The sequence below is a fragment of the Haliotis cracherodii genome, unplaced genomic scaffold (assembly GCF_022045235.1).
Source record: "Haliotis cracherodii isolate W230 unplaced genomic scaffold, xgHalCrac1.p SCAF_3, whole genome shotgun sequence".
In the NCBI taxonomy this organism is placed as follows: Eukaryota; Metazoa; Mollusca; class Gastropoda; order Lepetellida; family Haliotidae; genus Haliotis; species Haliotis cracherodii.
In genome coordinates this window covers 15,549,400-15,576,032 of record NW_027266286.1, presented here as the reverse complement: position 1 = coordinate 15,576,032, position 26,633 = coordinate 15,549,400, and the positions used below count along the sequence as shown (strand labels likewise).

Genomic DNA, 26,633 nt, shown 5'->3' with positions numbered 1-26,633 from the left:
TCATAGTAGACCAATCAAATTGATTCTAACATATTTGATGAGAAGCGGCCATTTTAAAGAAGTATTTTCAAAACATTGTCTCGACATATTTATGTAAAGGTTTAAATAATGAACCTTACAAAGTGAATATATGGAATTATTCTTGATGGAAATGTAACAATCATTGTAAGTAAAACACATTTTAATGTACTGTTGAATGTGGCTATTATTTGCAAGTTAGTCTAAGTAGCTAATGGGTTTCATCTGAGTTCCGATCCCTCCCCAACTTGTCCTGCCCATTCGTACCAGCTGTCTAGACACATAGGATGTTGCCTATTGTATTTTGTTTCAATGTTTAACAAATCAATGCAACCTCACTGGCCCCTGCTGAAACATTTACAGAAGATATTAAATGCTTATGACATGTAGAATCCATCAGTCAGTCACGATTCAGTTGTTTTTACCTAGGCTAATCATGAGCAGTGATAAAGAAATATCGACCCGTGCATGTTTTGCAGTTTTAATTAAATGCATCGCAATATTTGGTCTTCTGACAGGTAAATGTGAATCCTGCCCTTTTCTGACCACACTTTTCAGGGTTGGTAATTAATACATTTCTTCACTAGTCCACCAAAATTATATGCAATAGGCCAAGAAGTGCAGGCCCGACTTGCACAAGTTATTAGTTTAAATCATAATTTCTATATTATATAAATAATATGAACATGCTGTCCCTATTTTGAAGAGACTGGTCTCCTTAAAGACTTGTGAAATCCAGATTTGCCCGGAGACCCCCATGTTGATACATTTATTGGTATCAACATGTTGTGTGTCTACTGCCTTATCTGTCTGTCCTGTCAATACTGTCAATTGCTTACAATGATGTGGAGGCACTCAAGATAGCCATATCGATTCCGACCATACAGAGGGGTCAGTAAACAGGGTAAAGCTCTGGATTTCACAAGGTTGTATTTATCTGGACTTGCCTATTTTAAAGATAGAAATTTTACTGAACACCTCAGGGTTGCTAGACCTAGTAAAGATAAAATGTTCAAAACAATGGGAAATGTGTACGAGGCTGCAGGAGTTTGTACTAGCCCCAGGTTACTCATGTTAGTAGGGCTAGTGTTAATTTGTAAACCAGCACCCATGGCCTTATCATGCAGTACAGCCTAGGAGCAAGGCTAGATATGCTACAGAGTAACCTTCTACCTATTACTGATGGTACACAAGGAGAATGTCACCTGTCCTTCCTAAACATTACTGGCTTCACACTAGTTGCTAGTTAATTTCAAACCCTGCTTTTTCAGATGTCAATTAGCAGTGTACTGAGGATCAAACTCACATTGTCAGCATGAAGCTAAACTAGGCTAATCATTTAATGTGTTAATCATGTTAATATCTAATGTTTAACGTGTTTAACTTGATGTGTATGCACAGTAGCTATTTTCCTCTGTGTAATTCAAAAACCTGAACAAATTGTAGAGATTTCTCTCAAGGTTAGAGTAACTTAAAATGCAGTATTTGGTTACTCAAATTAAATTGGATTAGTTCAATAATGGAGGTATGATAGCTTACCCATTCCATAACTTACAACTAACTCTTAGGATCGCAAAGGGGTACCTAAGGATAACCCTAAGAAACGAAAACATGGTAAGGGGGCGTTTGATTGGCATGCTGCCCAACCCTAAGTATCGTTAGGGGGTGTTTGATCCAAACAGGTACATAATCCTAGAGGGGTGCTTAATTGGAAAGGGGATCCAAGTGCTGAGGATAGATTTGGGGGTAACCTTGTCCACATGTACAAAGGCATGATGAAAGAAATAAACCCTGTCAGCAAGCTGACAAGATCTGGATGTCATCTGTGGTATGACTCTACGCCCTGCTACATACTTCCCTGTCAACAGAAGGCACGTCCTGGGCCGCATAGTAGGGCACTGAGACCTGTGATGTTCAAATTGAATATGAACATGCTCAGTCTCATACGGGCACCAATGTAGTGGCCATTAAATTGCCGAGTCCCATGATGGAATTCGAACGACAGACCTTCTGGCCACATTACCAAAGAGGTTGGCGAATGATTAGGGATGTCACGATACATCGAAATATCGATATATTGCTATTGGTAAGCACTTAAAGCCAATAAATTGATTGTTAAATCAGTTTCCGATCAACAGTATCAATTTCAGTTAGCAGCTGGTTAGGAATATCGATAGTTTCAATTGTGTTTACCATATCATGCGATTGAGTGAAATGCTGTTCAAATTTGAATTTGTTTTTCTTTTGATTATGACAGGTAGTAATTTACACATGGTCATTTTCCTATATTATTTGGGTAAAGAAAAAACAAATCTGTCATATATCAAACTTTACTTTTTATTTGTTGTCATGGTTATCACATTCAAAGGAAACTTAGTTCCAAGGTTTAATCATGTTAATTGACCTCTAAAATCCGTCTAAAATGATACACTGAAAACTATCGATATTTATCGCAATAGTTTCTTTCAATATCAATAGTTATCGCAATAGTGATTTCCAGACCAATAGTCACCCCTAGTAAGGGTGTCATCTGTGGGATGAAACTAGGGCTGGGACGGGTAACTTGGGTACTCAGGTCAGGTGGGTACTGAGTAGGACCTGGGTACCCACAGGATTACCTGCACCTGTGGTTAGTAAGTGATTTATGGCAAAACTACAAGTCACTAATCATGCTAATGTTCGGATTTCTTTCTGACTATACACCCATTCTTTCTGACTTAATATGTTTGCAATAAGATATAACTTCAGTCAACTTCAGTGTATGCATGACAAGATTGGTTTATACCTGTATCTAAATACATGTTGACAGGAGTACGGTCAAATGTTTTCCAATGGGACATTTTGTACCTATCTCTTGATACCTACAGCGGGTACCCGGGTCGGGCCGGGTAATAGGGGGTGGGTCCCCGTGTAGTAAATTTGGACTCGTCCCAGCCCTAGATGTCACCATATCCTGCTACATAGTCTATGAGTGAGTGAGTGAGTGAGTATGGTTTTACGCCGCTTTTAGCAATATTCCAGCAATATCACGGCGGGGGACACCACAAACATAGTCTATGAAGATTTTACCAATGACATGGAAAACAAATGTTAAGACAAGACTTGTGGAAGAATCCTAATGACAGCTTTCTGCTTCTTCATGTTCATTAAGTAGCGATCATTTGAAACTTAAATCTACAGGATATGGCGGAAACCTTTTTGTGAAGAGGATCACACCGAGTATGAGCAGTTAGCCGGATGACGCCCCATACCATGACAATTGTGTTATGTAATAATCTGTTAATGTATCACTGAGATAAGAATAGACACAATATGTATCGATTTCATGCTTCCCATGTACTGTGCAATGCCTCCTCTGTTCAAATGTTTATCACACGGAAGCGAGAAATTTTGACGGAATCAGTCGTATGGGCCGTAAACCGTCGTTTGGAATACCCCATGTTAACGTTTTCGAGGTTGCATGATTAGAAAACACATTCCGACTGTCACCTTAATGATCTGGTAAGCAACGCTTTGATTGGTTGGATTAAAGGTCATTCTGACATCACCAGTAATGGGATGTCCTCAGATCTTTGTTTAGCTAAGATCTGATTTAAATGAGATTGGAACACACCCCAAAATGTTCATAGTTCTTCCAGCCCATGGGATATCATTAACATTAACATTGTTAATGAAACATGATTGTGTTACTAGTTTGAATTTCAATCCCTGCAAATTTACATAATGACTAAATGCATTTTCTGTTGTTTTGCAGGCTAAACCATGAGTAGCTGGACTGCCTTCAAGTCACAGTTTGACAAACTTAAGTCCCACACTGCTTCATGTCAAGTCAAAACTGAGAAAAATGACACAGACAGTATTACTATAACAGGTGTGTAACAAATGTTTTACCCGCTATTTTCTTCATGTTTTACAGCTGTCTTAAAGTGCTCTATCTTGTTTGTCAGGTTGATGAGCATAATAGGCATGGATGACCCACGATAATATGATTATTTCAGTAATTGCCTGTTTGAGTTACCATGGCAATACTAGATTATAGTTGGCGTTATCATCACATCCTTTCTCTGCTATGCTGAAGTTGGTAGGGTGGCCTATTGGTTAAAGCATTTGTTTGTCATGCTGAAGGCCTGGGTTTGATTCCCCATATGTGTCAAATGTGTGAAGCCCATTTCTGGGGTCCCCTGGTCCTGGTAAGAATAGGTCTTCAGCAACCCATACTTGCTTTAAAAGGAGAATATGCTTGCAAGAGGCAACTAAGGTGATCGGGTGGTCAGGCTTGCTGACTTGGTTGATGCATGTCATTGTATCCCAGTTTGGTGGATCGATAGTCGTGATGTCAATCAATGGATCGTCTGGTCCAGACTCGATTATTTACAGACTGACGTCATATAGCTGGAATATTGCTGAGTGTGGCATTAAACAAACAAAAAAAACCATCTGGTGTCCCAAGGCAGCACAAAAGCATATTCTTTCACTCTCTGTTATTCTGCTGTTGTAGAACATCAAGTTGAGATGCAAGTTTTCGACTTTTGGATGATAGTTCAGTGTCAGTAGCACCATGAGATCATGTAACTTATTTAATTATTTTTGAAATACAAATTACAAAGTTGGAATCCCAATTATGATTATTCCAGATATTCCTAAGTGCCTCAGGTTTGGGTTGGCACCTCTGCCTTTGAAAATAGGAATCCATCATCCTGTCTGTGGATACAGGGATGTATCTCAGATTCCAAACTAAGTGTGTTTGACAGGCAAATTTGGAAAAAATTGTGATGTTGTTCCAAATTGGATTATTGTTTTCATGTTCTTATTTTCATAAATTCTGAGGAATTGGGGAATTTATAATTCAAATCGGGATTTTTACTGTCGTTTACTGCCTCATCATGCTCATATCTACCTGTAAGTCGGTCAAAATGTATACCTGGGATAATCTTGATAATTGATGGAATAATGTTTCGAGTTTCAGATCACACTAGTTGGATCAACCGAATAGGAGATGCTGGTAACAAGCCTGGGGATTGGTATGACTATATCAATCTAGTTAAATCACAAGTCGGAATCAAGGATGCTGTTGCAAGACACAATTTGCTGTCCTGTCTGTACGATAGGGCCTTTAAGGTAACCATAGTAACAGAACTGAAATGGTAATTCAAGATGATATTAGTCATCTCCTTACTGCATCAGCATTTGATAGTTCAAGGTCATTGATGGGCATATGGTGAAGGTGAACAACAAACTCTTGAATCTTACCATGTGCTTACTTAAAATGCTTTCACTAGAAAAGAGTTAACACTAACTTTTGCAGTCCAGACCTAATTGAAGTAACCAATCATGTTTATTGATTGTATGTTGATCTGTTGATTGTTTTCGCTGTGACTTTTTTTGGGAAGACACCAACTAGTCCACAGCTCATTTAGGACGAGTGGTTATGTACAATAACTTGATTTGGGGGAAAAGTACTTGTCCAACTAGCTTTTCACTAATCTTGGGCAAACAAACAATTAGGTTTTGTGACCACTGCTTAAGCATCTTGTGTATGTCATGATTTGTTGTGGCTCGGTCGGGTAGCCTAGTGGTTAAAGCGTTCACTCATCACGCCAATGACCCAGGTTCGATTCTCGACATTGGTACAATGTATGAATCCCACTTCTGGTGTCCCCTGCCGGATGTTGCTGGAATATTGGTAAAAGCGGCGTAAAACCACACTCACTCACTCACTCACTCACTCACTCACTCACTCACTCACTCACTCACTCACTCACTCACTCACTCACTCATGATTTGTTGCACCATTATGTGTTGATCGGAATTAATCTGGTATGGATCCATTTTTGCTTTTTGTCGTATTCATATGAAATTTCTTTTTCTCCATTGCAGGCCATATCGTCTGCAGATAACAAGAGAAATGAGACCTATGCCAAATTATTTTTAGATTATGCCCAAGTCAAGAGGTAAGTCTATAAAGCTAAGGGGAAATCTCCTTTTACTATGGTTTCAGAGACTATGAAAAGAATAAACAAATGTTCTTAGGTGATGACGTTTAAGTACTATTGCATGCAGGCTATCCATGCTTTGAAGTGTTTAGGGTGAAAATATTGAGGTGGTAAGTTTTGCTGAAGCAAAAACTAATGCTTTCTGTTTCATGTCTGCTGTTTTGCCGGTATGAAGTTTGTGACGTTATTGTTGGTTTTCAGTGAATACAGCCCTGACGAGGCTGAAGCCCTGCTGACATATGCCAGGTCAATTGTGCGCAGATTCTCCATTGTACATACTGCAGCGGCCGAGTTTGAAGTCAGACAAGGTGAGCCAAGGACACTCAGTCACTCAATGTACCATAATATGATAATAGAATAAAAAAGGCTTTTGTTCTCAACATGTTAAACTGAAGGAAATAGTGGGGCTTATTTTATTGTCATGTGACACATTTCAAGACATAGATGGGGCGGTCGGGTAGCCTAGTGGTTAAAGCTTTTGCTCATCATGCCTGAAGACCCAGGTTCGATTCCTGACATGGGTACAATGTGTGAAGCCCATTTCTGGTCCCTGTTGTGATGTTGGTGGAATATTGCTAAAAGCGGCGTAAAACCATGCTCACTCACTCACTCAAGACATAGATCACAATCATCATGAGTTCCACAACTAAAGTCTGGTGTATTTTCAGGTAATGTGTCAAAAGCCAAGAAGATTCTGGAGAAGGCACGGCTTATAGAAGCTGAACCGAAGGAGTTAGTGAGGGAGGCTCTGCGGAACTTAGAGAACGGGAAGACCAGACTGACGTCCACGGAGAGTGCTGTGCCAGGTGACTGCCTCACCATGCATTGCAGTTTAAACATGGAGTCATTTCAGTGAAGTTTAATTTTCAATTAAAGAAACCTACAGACTTACAACTTGCAAACTAACTCGCAATCGAGGCACTTGAAAAATGAGTCTGTTATTGTTGTAGGGAAAATCAGGTGGTGATCAAGGCCTGTGATTATGATTATGATCAAGGGGAAAAAATGAAAGATAAAATGTTAGGGGAAATGGCAAGTGTTACTTTTTTGCATCAATTGGCGTATTAGGCTTTTCAGCCTTAACCCTTGCTGGTTTACAACCTAGCACTGGTCTTACAGATGGGACAAAACCAAATTGCATGGTAGTTGTTTATCATCACTGTTTATAATTAAGCATGAATGTCAAGGGGTCCTACTCATACTCTAATGTTAAAGGTTACAAATTTGGGGTTTCCAATACATTCCAGTACCCTCAGAGAAGACCCAGGACAACCTTAGGTTGAACACTGATTAAGATGAGTAGATCTTACCGAATGGCGGAAGGTTTGTGATGTAAATAGGTAAAGGAGTGTATTTCTGTTACTTGGCCTTCCTTGATATTTGTTTTGGGTTCACTCTAGGAATTTTCTGGGCCCTTTATGTGAAAATTTCAAATATTCCAGAGGTACACCCACACTTGCCCATACAGCACAATGTTAAATTGCCCCATTGTATTTGAAAATGTGGGCCTTTTTTCAAATTTAGGGGTAAAATCACAAGGCCTCACCCTAGAATTATCCCTGCATGACATATTTCTGATGTGACAAGACAAGAATAAAGAATATGTGTGGTATTTGCCAACTCCAAAATTGAGGAACCTGTCCTTCTCTGTAATTCCAGCTGAGAGTAAAAGACACTGCAGTGTAGGGAGCAGCACTGTCAGTAAGGAAGCTACAGATGAGTTGCTGCCAGCCAAAGTGACCCCGTCCGAAGAGTCAGCGCAGTGAGTATACCTTCTAGTATACCTGAATACCTTCTCAGTTCTTATACCTGTCATCATTTGAGATTTCCCTCCGAGCTACTATTTGTGACGGCATAACAAAGATGGAGATTGGATGTCTCTGATGACCGTTTCTGTGTAACCATGACCTCAAATGGACTCACTGACTGCAGTCATGGATAATTTGTACGATCAACTTGTGTGATTTTTTGAACACATTTAGGCAATATTAAACCACAGAAATAGCTGTGATCCCCATTCTCTCTTTCAGTGTATTTCTGCTTAGTCAGGGCTTTCCCTTCCTGTGTGATCTTCCTAGTAGAGAATGTCAAGGCAGAATAATTAACCCTGTGGTTTTTCAGTTTTCTTTTGGAAACTAGGGAACCCCTAAGGTGTGGCTGATTGTGCTTCATCATGCCATGATGGTTTCAGTTATTGCTCATGTCGAGAGTTGAATATTTCCCCAGCACCCATGGCAGCTAGAATATTGCTGACTGCCGTAAAACAAGATTCACTCACTGTGTAACCTTATTGGTTATCCCAATAAGCAAAGACTTAAACTTAAAACAACCCATGCTTGCCGTCAAAGGCGACTAACAGGATCCGTTGGTCAGACTCGCTGTCTTGGTTGAAGCATGTCATCGATCCCAATTGCGTGGATCGATGCTCATGATATCAGTCACTGGATTGTCTTGTCCAGACTCGATTATTTACAGACCGCCGTCATATAGCTGGTATATTGCTGAGTGCGGCGTTAAACAACCAACTCAATTCAACAAGCTTATGCCTCCTCCATGGGACACCTTAACCTCATTAGCAGCCACATGTAACTTTGGCAAACAACTGAAAATAGTGATCTATAGTATATACTGATGTAACCATTTGTCTTGTTTTCCCATTGTCATCTGGAAATATTTGCTTTGACTTAAAATGCAACTCTATTTGTGAACAGATCGCACACGACATCCTGTGTTACGGGTGACGACACTCTGAATGGTAACTTGACAACTGATGCAGCCAGCCTGTCCCACCTCAAGTCAGTCATACAGAGTGCCAGTAAGGGACCGCTCCGGCACTGTCTGAGTACGCCAGAGTGTCGCCAGATGACCAAGACATCTGATTCTGTCCCTAACTGGAAGAGGTAAGCTTCTCCTTTCTGTCATTGAAGCCCTGCTAGTTGTGGCAGCCATACTTGTCTGTGGTATTCCTCCTCTTCCCCTACTCGACCACATCCACCTCCTCCTACCCTCCCACTTCCTCTTTATCCTCTTGCCCTACTCTTTTTTCTACTCCTCTACTCATCCACCTCTTCCTCCTACCTCCCACTTCCTCCTATCCTCCCACTTCCTCTTTATCCTCTTGCTCTCCTCTTTCTTATACTCCTCTACTCATCCACCACTTCCTCCTACCTCCCACTTCCTCCTACCTCCCACTTCCTCTTTATCCTTCCACTTCCTCTTTATCCTCTTGCTCTCCTCTTTCTTATACTCCTCTACTCATCCACCACTTCCTCCTACCGTCCCACTTCCTCTTTATCCTTCCACTTCCTCTTTATCCTCTTGCCCTCCTCTTTTTTCTACTCCTCTACTCATCCACTTCTTCCTCCTTCCTACCTCCCACTTCCTCCTACCTCCCACTTCCTCCTACCTCCCACTTCCTCCTACCCTCCCACTTTCTCCTACCTCCCACTTCCTCCTACCTCCCACTTTCTCCTACCTCCCACTTCCTCCTACCCTCCCACTTTCTCCTACCTCCCACTTTCTCCTACCTCCCACTTCCTCCTACCGTTCCACTTCCTCTTTATCCTTCCACTTCCTCTTTATCCTCTTGCCCTCCTCTTTCTTTTACTCCTCTACGCATCCACCACTTCCTCCTACCTCCCACTTCCTCTTATTTGTCCTCTTCCCTCTCCTCTTCTTCATACTTCATAGTGAACCATTCCAGGCAACATAAACATTTGTATATATTTGAACAGGCCTCTTGGAACATCGAAAATTGGGCTTCCGATGAGAGTGAAGAAGATGAGTCTACCATTCAGCAAGAAGGAAGATGATATTGATCTGGAGGAAGAGAAAAATATTGACAGTATCAAGCCTCTTCCCTCACATCCACAGGAGAATGGTATGTAGTGAAATACATGCAATCCCATTCAGAAAGGATATAACATAATGTTTGTTGAATGTTTAAGCATCAGGTTTAATATATTTGTTGTTGTCATCGCATTGATAAGTAAAATGTGTCAGACATGGTCATAAATGATTGGTCATGCAAACATCGGAACGTTATTACAGTGGAATATTAAACCTGTTTTCTGTTCTGTTTGATTACACTGAGCAACGATGTTACCATGGTTGAAAACGGTCATGACTTTGACATTGAAACAAATGCTGTCTATTTCAGAGACATTTGGCTCCCATGCCCACACTTCAGGTTACCTGTCAATGTCACAGAGTGATGTGACAGTTCCCATGGAAACAGATGGGAAGGCTGCTCAATCATGTGACTTCAAGGAACCAATGAAATACAGGACCCCACTGGCATCTTCCACTCACCATAACATCAAAGACAAACCCGGAAGCCAGGTGGCGCCGGCGAGCTTCATGGACTTGAGTATAGTAGAGAAGCCAAAGCTTGCCATGTCTAGTGTTGAATGTAAGAAACGTCTTGCCCCGCCTGAGTGCGCTGAGTCCGCCAGTGACCGAGAATGTGATAAGAAAAGGACTGAGAGAAAAGACAGTGATTCTAAGTGTGCTGCACAGCAAACAGATTCTTCTGTGAAGGAGCCTCCAGCGCCAAGTATTCAGCCACCCTCCCTACCTACCCCCAACATTCCCAATCAGCCTCCTGTGGGGTGAGTTATATGGACAATCTCACCCTCGTGTCATTTGATATCAAATATATCAACTCGTGTTACGATACACAAGGGTGATATTTTATTTATCTTCTGACATCATTCTTCCTACTTTTCAGTTTGTAGACAGTAATAAGCAGTGTCTAAGTGTAAAAAGTACTGCTAACAGCTTCAGTAGCAGAGCCATTAGTGATGTCATTTGATTGTGACGTCATGTTAATCAATGACGTCACAATGGTCTGCAAAGCATTGTGATGCAATTTCATTGCAGCAATATCTTCAATGTAGATATCGCTTGATCTCACCCAAGTAATATCTCCTGTGAGCCAGTTTTGGATGATAAATATGATACTCCTTATGCTTACAGTTTACTTTGAATATGTTTAGATAACTGATTGTAAGTTTCATAGGATCATGGGGTCTGGATCAACGAATAAGAAATCAGAACTTTAGGATTAGGATTTAGCATAAGAATTAGTTCAGTGTAAATATGCATTGTCATATCGAAACATTTCTGTCTTTTTTGCCATCAATTTGAATTTGGCATTGGAGCTTGTGTTGACATCTGTGTACTAATGTGTTTCATCTGCCTCTGTAGTGTTGCTGCTGTGACGAAGATGTCCACACCCTGCATGAAGAACCGTCTGGGCGAGATGGCATCACTGACTCCAAGCATGGTGAGTCATACACAGTCATGCCACTGTAGGGATTCTGGTTCAGAATGGGTACCAATGGTTCCCCTTTAGCTGGGGGCACGGGTGGCCCAGTCGTCTAAGGCACCGTGATTCGCTGTGGAGAGTTGCGTCCCTTGGGCACTTCAGAAAGCTATGATTGTGGGTTGGTTCATCCTGATTATGTTTCTAGGTTTGCCAGCACCATACCTGTGCTCGTTGGTTTCCTGCGTCACTTTGGGCTTTCCTCCCACATTAAGCTGACACGCCGCAATATAACTGGAATACTGTTAAAAGCGGCGTTGAACCCAACTCACTCACTCAGTCCCCTTTAGCATGACAAGAGCTGGCTTATGAGAATTGGGTGGTAACAATATTTGACCTAGCTGATTGTGCCGGATGTGTAACATTGTTCACACAGTCATCAATGGTCAGCCATTGTTTTTCCTGGTCCAGATTATTCACAGGCTTCCGGACCGCCTCCGTGGTCTAGTGGTAGAGCGTGTGCACGGAAAGAGGGGAAGGTTCGGGGTTCGATCCCCAACCTTGTCATGCCAAAAGACGTTAAAAGACGTTAAATGCAGCCACACAAACACACACATGTAAATGCACGTCGCTAAATAAGTGCAATAATCTAGGACGCGACGTTAAACCCCATTTCACCTCACAGGCTTCCGTGATGTGGGTGAAATTGCAGACTGGTGTAAAACAACATTCACTCACTCACTCTATCTTTTGACATTTATTAACCCTCAGTGTCAACAAGTTAATTAAATATTTGCTATTCAAAGCTGACAGGACAACTTTTGAAAGTTTGTATGATACATTTTGCTCCTACTAATTTCATTTGTTAGGCCAGTAGTTAATGCCTTGCTTGGCTGCACATGCCAACTAGGTTCCGATGCCCACATTGTTGGAATGATGAGACATGCCACTAATCAGGCTGTTCTTCCTTGCAGAGCCCTGTGGATACTGTGACAGTCAACGGTCAGCAGTACTTCATCTGGAAGCTGGTCGGACGAGGGGGCTCAGCAAAGGTACCTATATTACTGTGCCTGTGATTTGTAAAACTGTTGATACTTATTCTCATGAGTTACCATGGTTACTGTATATATGTGAATGGAAACCTTCAGCCATTGTTTTCCAAATTTCAGTTTAAAGGAAATATGGTAAGGAAACTTAAGGTATGTCAAGTGACTATTATTACATGTATTATCTGCAGGAAATATCACTCACTGATCAGAGGAGTTTTGACAGTGTGGTAGGGGAAACAAGAGCAGGCATCCCATGCTTGTTGTCAGTTAGTGTTCAATGTGTCAGTGTGGCCATCATGTCTGTATAGATATCTACATCGATTTTCCAGTATAGAATAGCTTCATTTCAGAAGGGATGTCACCATCTCCATGACTGTTAACACACTGAACACAGAAGTTGAACTCTGTTAAGAACTTGAGATCAGCAACCAATCAAATTGAAGCTGTGGTGGTGAATGGGTCCAGGGTAGTTATGGCGCTATAATACCCTTGATAACTGAGGATGGGACAGTGTTTGATGGTGTGACTCTGGGAGAATTAGTTTGAGCTGTGAAGTTGGTCATGTACTGTCATACAGGTACAATATTGTCAAGTACAGCTGCTCGTCTGTGACAACTCCATTCGCTGTGTGGTAATTGTGTTCCTCAGCTAACGTTAGATCCGCTGATCACCTGTTTGAATCCACGCTGATGCTGATTATCATCCTTGGCCTGTTGGCATGACACTCATGCATCGGTTTCACTGAAGTATTTGCCATATGACAACCTGCAGGGATGATTCCAAACTAAGTGCCTTTTGCAGAATAATTGTTTTTTTTGTTTAAATTTGCTTTTTCTCAAATTAGAGGTATTTTAACAATGCATTCAATGCAGCTCTGAAAGACGGAGCACTAAAGCCTTTTCGATCCTCTTTATTGGTCCTGTTATCAGTGAAATAGAAGTCACCTCTACAAAGACATCAACCTGGTTATCACTCTGATTACATGAATTGGGAAATGTTTCATTCCAAATCTGGAAGTTGTACTGACATTTGCTGCAGAAATGGGGCCAAATATCAGCCTCTGAGCAGGTCTAGATAGATCCCTGACTATGTGTCACTCTGGACTCTCTCTCACACACACACAGCTTACATACTGTGATAAACCTGAAATAATGTTTGAAGTGGCATAAAACTCGCCTAGATGCAGCATAGAACTCCACTCACTCACTCACTCTTGGGGCGGTCTGGTAGCCTAGTGGTTAAAGCGTTCGCTCATCATGCCTAAGACCTCTGTTCGGTTCCCGACATGGGTACAATGTGTTTAGCCAATTTCTGGTGTCTCCCGCCGTGATATTGCGGGAATATTGCAAAAAAACCGGCGTAAAACCTCACTCACTCACTCACTCACTCACTCACTCACTCACTCACTCACTCACTCACTCACTCACTCACTCACTCACTCACTCACTCACTCACTCACACTTCTTTTCTCCATATATATACAATTTACAGGGCCCATTTTTGTGTCTCCACCTTTACCCTGTGTACTATATGACAACAAAGTGACAATGTTCTACATGGTGATGCTCTGTCTGTCTGCAGGTGTACCAGGTGTTTGACACCCAGAAGAACACCAGGGCCTTGAAGTGCGTTGACCTGGAAGATGCCAATGAGGTCGTGGTCAATGGTTTCAAGAACGAGGTTCGCCTTCTGAAGAAACTTCAGTACTGCAAGAGTGTCATCAAGATGTATGATTTGTAAGTAAAACATTTGTGTTTGGTTGGACTTAAGTTCAGTAAGAATGTTATCTTCACACGCTCTCTCCTTCCCACTCACTCACTTGCACAAAAATAGTGGCTGCTTTAGGCCATTTGTATTTTTAATCTCCCGCAACATGTTTTGCGGGGAGTCCTACAGTGGACACCGCCCCGTTCGTTCGTGCAAGATGTCGTTTCTGGAGCCGATCATGAAAACCAAACAATATTTCTTCACCTATCTTGGCACATAGATAGGTCTAGTGGTGAACTAGTGCCTTTTGGTAAGACCCGTGAAGATCCAGGTTAGAATAGGTCTTCAGCAACCCATGCTTACCATAAGATGCAACTACGTTTGTTGTAAGAGAAGACTAATGGGATCGGGTGGTCAGGCTCGGTAACATGGTTGATGCATGTCATCGTATCCAAATTGTGTGGATAAACACTCGTTATTTTAATCACTGGATTGTCTGATCCAGATTTACAGATCACCATCATATAGCTGGAATATTGCTGAGTGCGGCATGAAACAACACACAAAGCCTTTTGATAGTTTGAGATTTACGTCCCGAGTATTACTTGAAAACCGTTGAAGATTTTTCCTCCAATCTTGGTATATGTATTAACCAGGGGCTGGAGTGGTGCCTTTTGCTATTATAGGTTCTGGGGGGGGATTTGTCTGATGGCTCTTGTTTTTAATGCTGAAAAGCCATGTCGATTAGCATGATTAGGTCTGGCACCGATGCTCCAGTTAAATGGTGAATGTGCCATCTTTGGTGCCATCATCTGCTTGAAGCTTTGTTTTTTCTCGAAAGACAAAGGGAGTTAAGTCTGTGTATGAAGAAACAAGGGACATGAATCTAGATTTATCATGCAGGGAATTTTGATACAACTCGTCGACTATACAATTTTGTGAAATATTAATGCAAAATAATTTTGCAGGTACGACATGTTGGCAGGGAAGAGATTTGTGTAAATTTGGATTGTTATTTATTCCAATTTTGAAGAAAATAAGGTCAGCGTATCCGTGATCCATCAAATAAGAAACTAATAGCCTTAGATAGGAATTGTAGTTATGAATATCATCTTTGCTTATTGCAGCGAGCACAATGAGGAACTCAACAAACTGTTTGTGTTGATGGACTTCGGAGAGACGGACATGGCCACGCTCTTCAAGAGCCGTATCCAGAGTGGGGAGGGGATAGAACCCCACATGATCCACTTCTACTGGAAGGAGATGCTGACAGCTGTACATGCACTCCATAAAGAAGGTACGGATGTTGCAGAGATTCACGGTAGTCAGCTAAGCATCATACAACAGATATACATCATGCTTGGTTCTCTGGTCAGTACAACCCTACATAGTTGCATAGTTCTCACCACAGGTTGGACCTTCTTTTCCTAATCTACTGGGGGGCACAGTCGCGCCACGATTCGCTGTGCAGAGTTGTGTCCCTTGGGCACGCCAGGAACCTATGATTGTGGGTTCGAATCCCGGTTCGCCCCGATTATGTTTCTAGATTTGCAGCACCATACCCGTGCTCGTGGGTTTCACTGAAGTGGTAAACGTCTGAGACCTGCATTACTTTTGGCTTTACTCCTACATTAAGCTGACGCGCCGTGATATAACTGGAATTCTGTTAAAAGTGGCGTTAAACCCAACTCACTCACTCACCTAAACTACTGAAACAAGGGGGGATTTAATGAATCTCTGTTGAGTCTACATATATTGCTAGAGATATGATTCATGTATTCATGGTTCTATCATTGTACAATCTGATTCACATGATTCAGATACCTGTTTCTTTTAATGTACAAAGGAACATCTTTTCATAGTAACCCAGGGAATTCCAGGTTAGAATAAGTTCCCAGCAAGCTATGCTGGTCGTAAGAGGCAACCAAATGAATTGTGTGGTCAGGCTTTTGACTTGGTTGATCGCTTTTTATCAAACCCTGATGACATGTATTTTTCTTACAACTGGACTCATTTATAGACAGGCGGCATCATATTTCTGGAATATTGCTTAGAGAGGGGTTAATCAACAAATAAACAAAACATTCAGGGGATATTTGTTTAAGAAATACACAACTAGCTAACTCCTCTAGAATTTATGAAACCCATGACAGAAAACAAAATGGAAAAGGTAATGTTTTCTTTCTTTTTTAAATTGAAAGTTAAGTTCTGTAAATACTGATGTTCTTTCTGTAACTTACCTTGCCTCTGCTAACATGTCCCATGTCGGATGTGGGAGGGTTGGTTGCTCAGTGGTTGAATCCTAGATTCCCCTTATTATGATTCAACAAACGTGTGCTCGGTTGATGGTTTCATCAAGTTGTAAAGGCCTAATACCTGCCTCCCCTTGGGCTTTAGGCTGAGACACCATGAAATACCTGAAATACTGCCAAGCACTACTTGCTCATGATGTATATAATGCTGAGATGTATTGTGTAGGAGTGATCCACTCTGACCTGAAATACTGCAAGACGCTACTTGTCCACGATGTATAATGCTGAGATGTATCGTGTAGGAGTGATCCACTCAGACCTGAAATACTGCTAAGCACTACTCGCTCACGATGTATAATGCTGAGATGTATTGTGTAGGTGTGATCCACTCAGACCTGAAATACTGCTTGATGCTACTGGCTCACGATGTGTAATGCTGAGATGTATCGTGTAGGAGTGATCCACTCAGACCTGAAATACTGCTAAGCACTACTCGCTCACGATGTATAATGCTGAGATGTATTGTGTAGGTGTGATCCACTCAGACCTGAAATACTGCTTGATGCTACTGGCTCACGATGTGTAATGCTGAGATGTATCGTGTAGGAGTGATCCACTCAGACCTGAAATACTGCTAAGCACTACTCGCTCACGATGTATAATGCTGAGATGTATTGTGTAGGTGTGATCCACTCAGACCTGAAATACTGCTTGATGCTACTGGCTCACGATGTGTAATGCTGAGATGTATCGTGTAGGAGTGATCCACTCAGACCTGAAATACTGCTAAGCACTACTCGCTCACGATGTATAATGCTGAGATGTATTGTGTAGGTGTGATCCACTCAGACCTGAAATACTGCTAAGCACTACTCGCTCACAATGTATAATGCTGAGATGTATTGTGTAGGTGTGATCCACTCTGACCTGAAATACTGCCAAGCACTACTTGCTCATGATGTATAATGCTGAGATGTATTGTGTAGGTGTGATCCACTCTGACCTGAAGCCAGCCAACTTCATGATGGTGGCAGGGAACCTGCGACTGATCGACTTTGGTATCGCCAATGCTGTGCAGCAGGACAAGACCAGCATCTTCCTCAACACACCCATGGGGACTCTCAACTACATGAGTCCGGAAGCCATCATGGAGTCCTTTGAAGGATCCGACGGCGGGAGTGCCAGCGACAGGGTTAAACCGACATATAAGGTGAGAAGAATAGCACGTTATTTGCCAGTGTATTTAGGCAAGAAGCTGATATTAAGTTTAACTGATGCAGTCAGCTTTGTCTCTCCCCTGCTATGAACATTCAGGGCATTAATGATTGAGTATGCATAGAAGGGTGTTCGGTTATCTCCCTTATAATCATTGGTTGTCATGGACAACATTAAACAGCCATCCTGTGAGTTAATTATTCATCAGCAGCCGCTTTGTAAAGTCAGTAGATATTGGGGGATATTTCGTTTCACTTGAGAGACTACCAATTTATGTAACCATGTTCGCTTTTTTTTTAGCATTAAATTGAAATATTCGAGAACAGCCACAATTTGGGCCACTTTTAATACCATTCTAGGTTGAATGGAAATTTAAGGTTTTTAGTTTAACAAGTATATTATATTGAGTTGACAGAGTTCAAAGTGAGTTTTGTTTGGTGTTACAGATTAGTGTTAGAAGCGACATCTGGTCGCTCGGCTGTATCCTGTACAACATGGTGTACGGCAAGACGCCCTTCCAACACATCCGCAACCAGCTGGGCAAGCTACAAGCCATCACAAACCCTCAACACAAGATAGACTTCCAAGACATAGCTAACAAGAATCTCCTAGATGTCCTAAAGGTGTGAGATAGGAAACCACTTCATTTCAGTGACCATCGCCTGCTAGTTGTGGGACTTCATATTCCCATGTTTATGAACCTGTCCTGATCTGGGTTAGAAGTGATCTTCAGTAACCCATGATTGTCGTAAGAGGCGACTAACGGGATCGGGTGGTCAGGCTCTGACCTTGTTGATGCTTGTCATCGTATCCCAATTGTGTAGATCGATGCTCATGATGTCAATCACAGGATTGTCTGATCCAGATTATTTACAGACTGCATCATATAGCTTGATTATTAATCACCAAGCAAACAAACATGTTTTTAAACATATTGCTCAAAGCAGCTAGTTCACTTTCAGGACTAGCTTGTTCTGTCACAGAATAATGGTTTAGAAAATTGGCAGACTTCTGCTTCTATCCCGGTAGAGTTTTGTTGTAAGCATGCATCATTTATCCCATATATACACTGTGCAGTAGTTGATCTCATTGAGTGCTTGTGATAGCTTCTCCTGCTTGCATAATGTGAAACTCATACAAAGAAGTGACCTGTAACGGTTTCACTTTCAAATATGTTTCAGAAATGTTTGACGAGAGACCCCAAGTCGAGACCTAACACTGATGAGCTTCTGGCCCATCCTTACTTGATGGATGACAAAGAAAAGAGCCCTGGTAATGTCATGATTTGTGTTGACGATACAGAAAGCACTGATATCAAGGCTATATGTATTTAATGTCAGTGCACGTTAAGTTTCTCAACTTTCTTCAAGTAGCTTTTTTTATACTTCTGTTAGTCCTGTGGGGATTTTAGTTCAGAATGGGTTCTGAACCACATGCTTCTTTTAAGTACTAAAATGTTTCGGATGGCCAAAATAGTTAGCTGATTGTGTCATCGTACCCTAACAACATGTTGCATTGCTCATACTATTCCGCATTGAATTACTTGGCCCATACTCAGTTGCCTAAATCTAGCCAAGATATAGCTGGAATCAGCATAAAACAATATTTCTCTTCAAGTTTGTTCAGTAGGGATGGTTCACCGATTGTACCAATCCATCGGTAGATAATTCTCACGATACGTAACAAGATACATGTAAATTTATATCGATACAAAATTTTATTGAAATCGGTATCCATTTGTCCGCGTATTGATTGATTTTTCTTTTCGAATCGAAATGTCATATTTTCTGAATTTGACACATACGAAAACTTGTTGTTTGAATAAACAGAATCAACCTTTTCTAAGTATTATTATTTTACAAAATGATCTACTGATAGTGATTAGAACACATAATTGTGAATGTGACATTAATTAAAAAGTTTGCTTCTAAATTTATGCATAAAAGGTTGGTATTGCTGTATCGAGATATGTATCGTATCTTGACCTCAAAATCGTGATACGTATCGTATCGTGGTACTTGTATCGTGACACCCCTAGTAGTTTAGTCGTTGCTGACCAGTGTCCACTGTTCTGTGTTACACAGCTCCCTTAGCCCTCACCAAGGCGATGAAGGATGCCCTGCTGCAGATCAGCAACGCCTCGCCCCGCAGTGCACAGTCTCTCACACAGGTACACAGCTCTCCATGATAATAGTCATGTTGATCATCGCATGCAGAAATAGAGCATTTAGTAAAGATAAGGTTTGATTGTAGCATTAACTGTTTTGCTGTAGATGTAACTCTCACAATTAGAATATATAATAGGATCTTTTCTGGGAGCCACTTATTTGAAAACTGTAAAATAACAGGATTACTAGATCATGCTGTGACCCGTGAAGATCTGGGGTAGAATAGGTCTTCAGCAACCCATGCTTGCCGTAAAAGGCGACTAACGGGATAGGGTGGTGAGGCTCGCTGACCTGGTTGATGCATGTCATCGATCCCAATTGCATGGATTGATGCTCATATTGTCAATCACTGGATTGTCTGGTCCAGACTCAGTTATTTACAGACTGCTGTCATATAGCTGGAATATTGCTGAGTGCGGTGTAAAACAACCCAAAAAAAACAAAAAACATGTTCAAAGTAAGGCCACAACAAGTTTAAGTTGTTGTGACATTGCTAACATGACTTTGAACATTCAACATTGTGTTTCAGGGTCTACTGCAGCAGTTGGAGACTGGAGGGAAGATTGATCTTAGTACACTGCCCAGCAAAACTCTCTCACAGGTAAAAACAAATAGGTCGACCTCAGTTTGTAGATGCATAGCTCATATTTCCACCAAGTTTTCCTGTTTGAAATTGGGGACTATTATGCATGTCATGTTTCCATGTGTATATCAGTATCCTTGATGCAAGGTACCAGCCATCTGTCACATTAGCATTAATCCTACTTCAGCTTTTCCTGTTGAGATAATGTTGCAATATGTTCTCAATGCTGTTCGGTATTCGTGAAACCTTGAATCTATATAAATAGAAAAAAGACAACTTGTCGCACCTGCCCTTGAATGACCCCAAACAAGATATTTATTTGACTTTCACATCCTTCCATGTATATTAATATGCAGCCCTTCAGATAGAGGCATACCTCATTCATGAGTATAGTGATCCCTCGCTATTGGGCTCTTCGATAAAGCGCTACCTCGGTTACTACGCACGGTATCGCATGGCTCCCAAAATTTATGTACACTTTTAATACTGAGAGTTTTACGCAGCCGTGATTGTATTGTTGTTCGTTGTTCATTTGCACATAACGCTTCTCATTGCATAATCAACCATTTATCGCTGAATGGAGTTCTAATAATCTGTTTGAAAACATCCGCGGCAAGTCCCGGAAATACAATTGTTCTACTACTTAACTTTTCACACTATACATCCTTTGATCTTAGAAGCGCATGCATGCAATAAAAGAGAACCACAAGCGAAGTTTATTTTCTTAATTAGTGGGCAATCCAATTTGAGGCGACACTGTCAACTCACATGTAGTTGCTGTCACAACACGTCGGTCATTCCTTTTGAACCAATTAATCTGGCTTGAATGTGTATCTATGATTGCATGAATGTGTATGAATGCGCATAGTGCTGGTCAAAACTCTCGTTTTCCGGATTTTAAGCAACATGACCAATCAATGCCACTGAATTACTCTGTACTTGTGTAAATGGCGAAAACATAATGGAAATTTATTTTTACACTATGAACGGTAAACAACTTGTATCATTGCAATGTGCAAGACAAGGCGAAGATCGTGAGATTGGCCGAGCGCGCTCCCCCGTCTCGGCCTCGGTTAAACGGTTCATCTTCTATAACGCCCACCAATTATTTGGACCCCATTGGTAGTGTTGTAGCGAGTGTGATCCCCGTGTCATAAAATGGATAATATAGTTTGCCTTTGATTTGGTGAAAGTCTAATTGTCATAAATTGCCAGGAATGTTAATGTGTAGTTACCAGTACTCACTGTCGTTGTGAAAAGTGATTGTAATATCATTCATGAAAGCCGACAGCCCTGTTTCATAAAGTGATGGGCAATAGAACAATCTAAGTGCTACATAACACCCATTGTTTAACAGACTTATGTCAGTTTTAATGCTAAGATTAAAATGTGACCTGGGTTTGTAGCCGGCTAGTGTTTTGTTCATTTCCACCGGCACTTGTTCATGTATTGACAGAGCCTTATATGATGTTGTGTTCCAGGACCAGCCTGTCGTACTGTCTCAAGCACCTAGACCATGTCTGGCCGGTGACCAGCCAGCTGTCAGTGTCAAGGAGAAGCCTGTCGGCATCAAGCAGGAGTCAGGGGCTGTCAAAGTACGAGCACCCCTCCAGTGTATCAACGTTCACCAGAAATAGATAATGGTCTTGTGTAAATATGTAATTACAAATGTTAAGACTCGAAATGTCAATAGCTCCCAACAACTGGGGTCTGGCAATCTATTGTACATGTGATCCAATGTATGTAGAAAATAACTTGTGGAAAATTTTAAACTTGCTTGTATGGAAAGTGCTGTCTGTGCAATTCTCTTCTGCCTGAACAACCTGCCTTGCTCTTGGTATCCTGTATTGTCTTGTCCGTCATAAAATAATGCAAAGATCATGTTTGTTTTTGTTCTCCCTGTCGAGCAAGGCTCTTGAAAAGGTTTTTGCTTATAATTAACGCAAAACCTGTTTGTGCTCAACTGGGGCCCAGTCATTTTGGGCACTGCAATTCCCTGTGGAGACTTGTCAGGAACTTTTCTCCACATCAAGCTGGCACACTGTTCAAGGCGGCTCACCTACTTGGTCATGTGATCAACCCCTTGTTTACCTGGCCCGGGCATTCAAGTGGTTGGCACAGGGCAGCCTTCATTCAATATTGGCTGGTAATACTTATCAGTTTGGGAAGTCGGTCAAGCACTTAGCAGTGTACTGTGTTTGAGTGGGGCATTCATGTTAAGACTGCAGCATGGTATCTTAGTGGGACTACATGACATGGGGGCACAGGTGGCCCAGTCGTCTCGATTCACTCTGCAGATTTGCGTCCCTTGGGCACACCAGAAACCTATGATTGTGGGTTCGAATCCTGATTATATTTCTAGGTTTATCAGCACCGTACTCGTGCTCGATGTCTGAGACCTGCATCACTTCCGGCTTTCCGCCTGGAATACTGTTATAAGCAGCGTTTAACCCAACTCACTCTCAACACCGACATAGGTTAGGGGCTAATTCATGTTGTGCTATCTTGGAATAAGTCAGCTTGCAGTAGCCATATTGTCAGTAGAACAAATGATGCTTTGTCGACTATAACACTCACAAGTGAAACGGTTAGCGAGTTAAGAATATTCTTAAGAAAATTTCGAATTTTATTAATACAGACCCTTGATTTGTACAAGTGGCCTTAAGTTTAAAAAAGTGAGCTCAAAACTTGTTTTGAGGACAGATGTCCATAAGCCACACTAATTGTAAGATGTCTACTACACAAAACAGGTTCAACACCCACCACTGGAAGACAACATATAATAATAATTAATACCCACCAGCTACATCTTCCCGAGGCAAGAGAGTTAACTGACTATAAAAGTCCAGTTTCCACCCTTGCCGAACTAGGCCTGGTATTATGGAGTTTTGGCTGGACTAACGAGTCTATGCATAATCCAATCAGAGTCGCGCACTGAAATCGAAATCCAGTTCGTAAATTGTCGTGCAGATTTCAATCGATTGCAGGATTTGCAAAGCATGTGCACCGCCAACTCGTTGTCAGCAGATATTTTCCAAATCTTTTCATGTTTTTAATCAAGGTGCTCACGTGAGTTGATGCATTTCGCAATGTAAGACTCGTTTTATCACAATATAGATCTTGAGTTTTGATTGTCCTGACTGGGCGCCACCATTTTGTGTGAAGCAAACGCAAGTGATACGAGAGGTGGAATCTGATTGGTCCATGGGAGAGGCTTAGAAGGGACGTAACTGGTAATAGTTACTGGTGGCGCTACGATTGAGCCCAGTAATTCCAGCCTAGTTCGGCAAGGGTGGAAACTGGACAGTCAGTTTACTCTCTTGCCTTGGGAAGATGACCAGCTTTGACAGATTAACTACAGTCACATAAAAAAAATGGGTGTTCTTGAACCCTTTTTTTGAGTAGTATATTACAAATATAACCAAAGCAACACCAGACCATCAAAATTTTATTTGAGGCATAAAAATTTTCAGGAGGACAATTGACGTTAGCAGAAAAGAAATACATTCACAGCAGAATATGAACACTGTTATGGACATTTTACTGCAGATAAATTTAGGAATCACCTCTAAATAAAATTGATCAAGGAATGAGTTGGGTGTTATATTATATAATATGGACAATGTTTGATACATGGGGCTTCAAGCAAGAGATTTCAAGCAAAATAACAAGGCTCACTGAGACTTATTTCTCCCTATATCAGTATTATACATCTACCGGTATATCATATATCTATATACAGCCAAGCCTTGTTAATCTGACACTCGTTAATCCGACAGTCTCGCACTCCGACACACCTTATTTGCAACAAATAACCTAAATCACTCATTAATCACTCTCGTTATTCCGACACAGTAATCCATGGTCCTCTGCCCGCGAGTACACAGCCGGTCTTTTGATGTGAGACTAGTCAGCTGGTAGCTGCATATTACAACGGCTGCGGAGATAAACTTGCTTAACGATAAACAATTAATGAACAATTAGTGTTTGTATCGTTATCTTTTGTGTAGTTTTTCTATCATGAACGTTGATACTACTTAATTTCGTTTATCCGACTATTCATATGCAACCAATCATGTCGGATTAACGGGACTTGACTGTATGCACATTCTCTCATATTTAAAAACAGTTGTAGGGAACCGTGAACTTAAACAAAAACAGATCATCAGCATGAAAATTGACAGGTTTCCTTGTCAATCAATCATTCTCATATGCTTGCAATGAAAACAAGATTTTGGGAATAATTTTGGGACATATCTGTCAAGTCTTACATCATGTACGTAGTGAGTATATTGACAAAATATGCTAAGATCTTTGACAGATCTGCCTACAGAAATGTAAGATATCTTGTTTCATAAATTCATAGTGTAATGCACTGTATGCAAAGTTTCAGTTCAGAAGCACAACAGATGTCCAATCTTGAGAAATTTAAACTTGACACCATCATACTTCTCTTTTTGAAGTGGACTGATATATGATATCTGACAAGGAGACATCTATTCATACACAAAACTACCAGTGGGTTATGATGCAGAAGTATCCACAGGCTCTAGCTCACCTGAACTTTTCAGAAATAATTCAACACATTCTATATGCATAACTGGCTAATATTAAAGTGGCCAGAAAGTACATCTTCATGGGCAGCCAGTGTTACTTTGAGGTTAAAGTCTGAAGCTGTGTTGGCGTCGGAGATCAAAACACAATCTGTATCATACGACATGTTTATTGTATGACAGTTCAAAATGATACATGGTCTGTGCCAAAAATGTTTGAGACTGGTCAGAGACTGCTCTTAGCATCATTTTCAATCACGATTAGTGTTTTTAAATGTACTATTACAGCTGAGGTGTTTAGACCAAACACAATTTCATTAGACAAGGGCTAGGGACTAGTGGCTAAAGCTGCAGACTACATGTTTTTTGTTAATTTGTTGTTTAACGCTGCACTCAGCAATATTCCAGCTATATGATGGCAGTCTGTAAATAATCGAGTCTGGACCAGACAATCCAACGATTGACATCATGAGCATTGATCGAAGCTATTGTGGGTTGTGCAGCACAAAAATAACATTCAATAAATTTTCATAATAAATGCAGAAATAGGCAAAGAAGACAATTTCAAAATGACATAAATCAAGGCCGTAGTTAACTTTTTTGACAGGGGGGGGCAATTATTTGTACAAGTATTACTTGTCCCCCAACTTGATTCAAATAAAACTGTATTCTATAACACAAATCTAGGGGGGGGCAACTGCCCTCCCGGCTGGCTACGGCACTGAAAATTCTTCGAGCACTTTTTGTGAGATCTTTCATGTCAAGTTTCAGCTTCTTAGGTTTCAGAGATTTCAACAATGTCAGTTGGAAGTTTAGCCAACGGACCACATGCTCACAACTTAAGCTCACTTGACTTTTCAGTTAGGAGAGCTTAAAACAACTGCAACAGTCAATTTTCTTTCAAATCTTCATTGCAAGGAACTAGAGGACAATTTGTATTACAGGAAAACAATTGGCAGATGTACACATATACAAAGAAAGCATCCTTATAAAGATTTATAAGTTATGACAAGACTTCTTCTATGGTTCAGCAAGAGCTATTACTACATGTCATGTGAATGTGTGTGTGTGTCAAAGCTTCTTCTGAAAGTGAAACAGACTTTTCCTGTTTTCCTGAAAACAACTGAGAAATGATGGTCCTTGTACTGTATAATATTTTGAACACATATGAAAGGAATAACTTAAACATTAACAACACAAATATATACACATCTGGGTATATACCAACAATGTGTCAGGGATACCATTGAAACAGAAGCATCCACTATAACAGCAGTAAAATCTATGTATTGAGACAAACCAAACTATTCCTTTGTGAAGCTTACTATCAGATGTCAATAAACTTAACAGTAAGTTTAAACAAGTGTAGATCTCGTTTCCAAAGTCGGCCAAACATCACCAATCATAACCATTCTCAACAAGCTTCAGATGAACTATAGAATATACTACTCAAAAGAAAGTTAAAGACTACAAGATTGTTTTATATTAGTTAATCTCAATGTCATGCCATGACATGCAATAGCACTAGCAATATGAAAGAATCAGGTGGTCTTTCCCTTTCTTTTTAGTAGCATACATATTTTTTATGACAGTATATCGCCAAGTACCCTATTTTCGAACAACACCTATTTTCAAACAGCCATACTGAAAGTGATTTTGTCAGAGGTGGAATGTCAACGAGGCTGTCGCCTGGAGAGCGCCTGTTTGACCAGTCAACATTGGGTTCATGTGAACTGTACTGTCAGAACAGTCCCTCGTCATTCAGAATTTGAGCCTGTGCCATGATGAACAGGAAGAATGGAATAGTGTGAACATAATCACTTGACAAA

The 26,633-nt window shown here is 40.9% G+C and overlaps 1 protein-coding gene across 1 annotated transcript; it reads left to right on the top strand.

The window, feature by feature from the left end:
* Positions 1-50: 50 nt before the first annotated feature.
* Positions 51-22,103, top strand: LOC139474437 (dual specificity protein kinase TTK-like). The gene is made up of 20 exons (XM_071257457.1): positions 51-165; positions 3,773-3,889; positions 4,985-5,136; positions 5,896-5,969; positions 6,213-6,319; positions 6,680-6,817; positions 7,671-7,773; positions 8,723-8,911; positions 9,746-9,891; positions 10,171-10,621; positions 11,220-11,298; positions 12,252-12,329; positions 13,908-14,062; positions 15,161-15,330; positions 17,272-17,495; positions 17,947-18,123; positions 18,682-18,772; positions 19,585-19,670; positions 20,198-20,269; positions 21,733-22,103. The coding sequence occupies exons 2-20, from the start codon at positions 3,781-3,783 to the stop codon at positions 21,886-21,888; spliced, it is 2,757 nt and encodes a 918-aa protein (XP_071113558.1). The 5' UTR covers positions 51-165; positions 3,773-3,780; the 3' UTR covers positions 21,889-22,103.
* Positions 22,104-26,633: the final 4,530 nt, after the last annotated feature.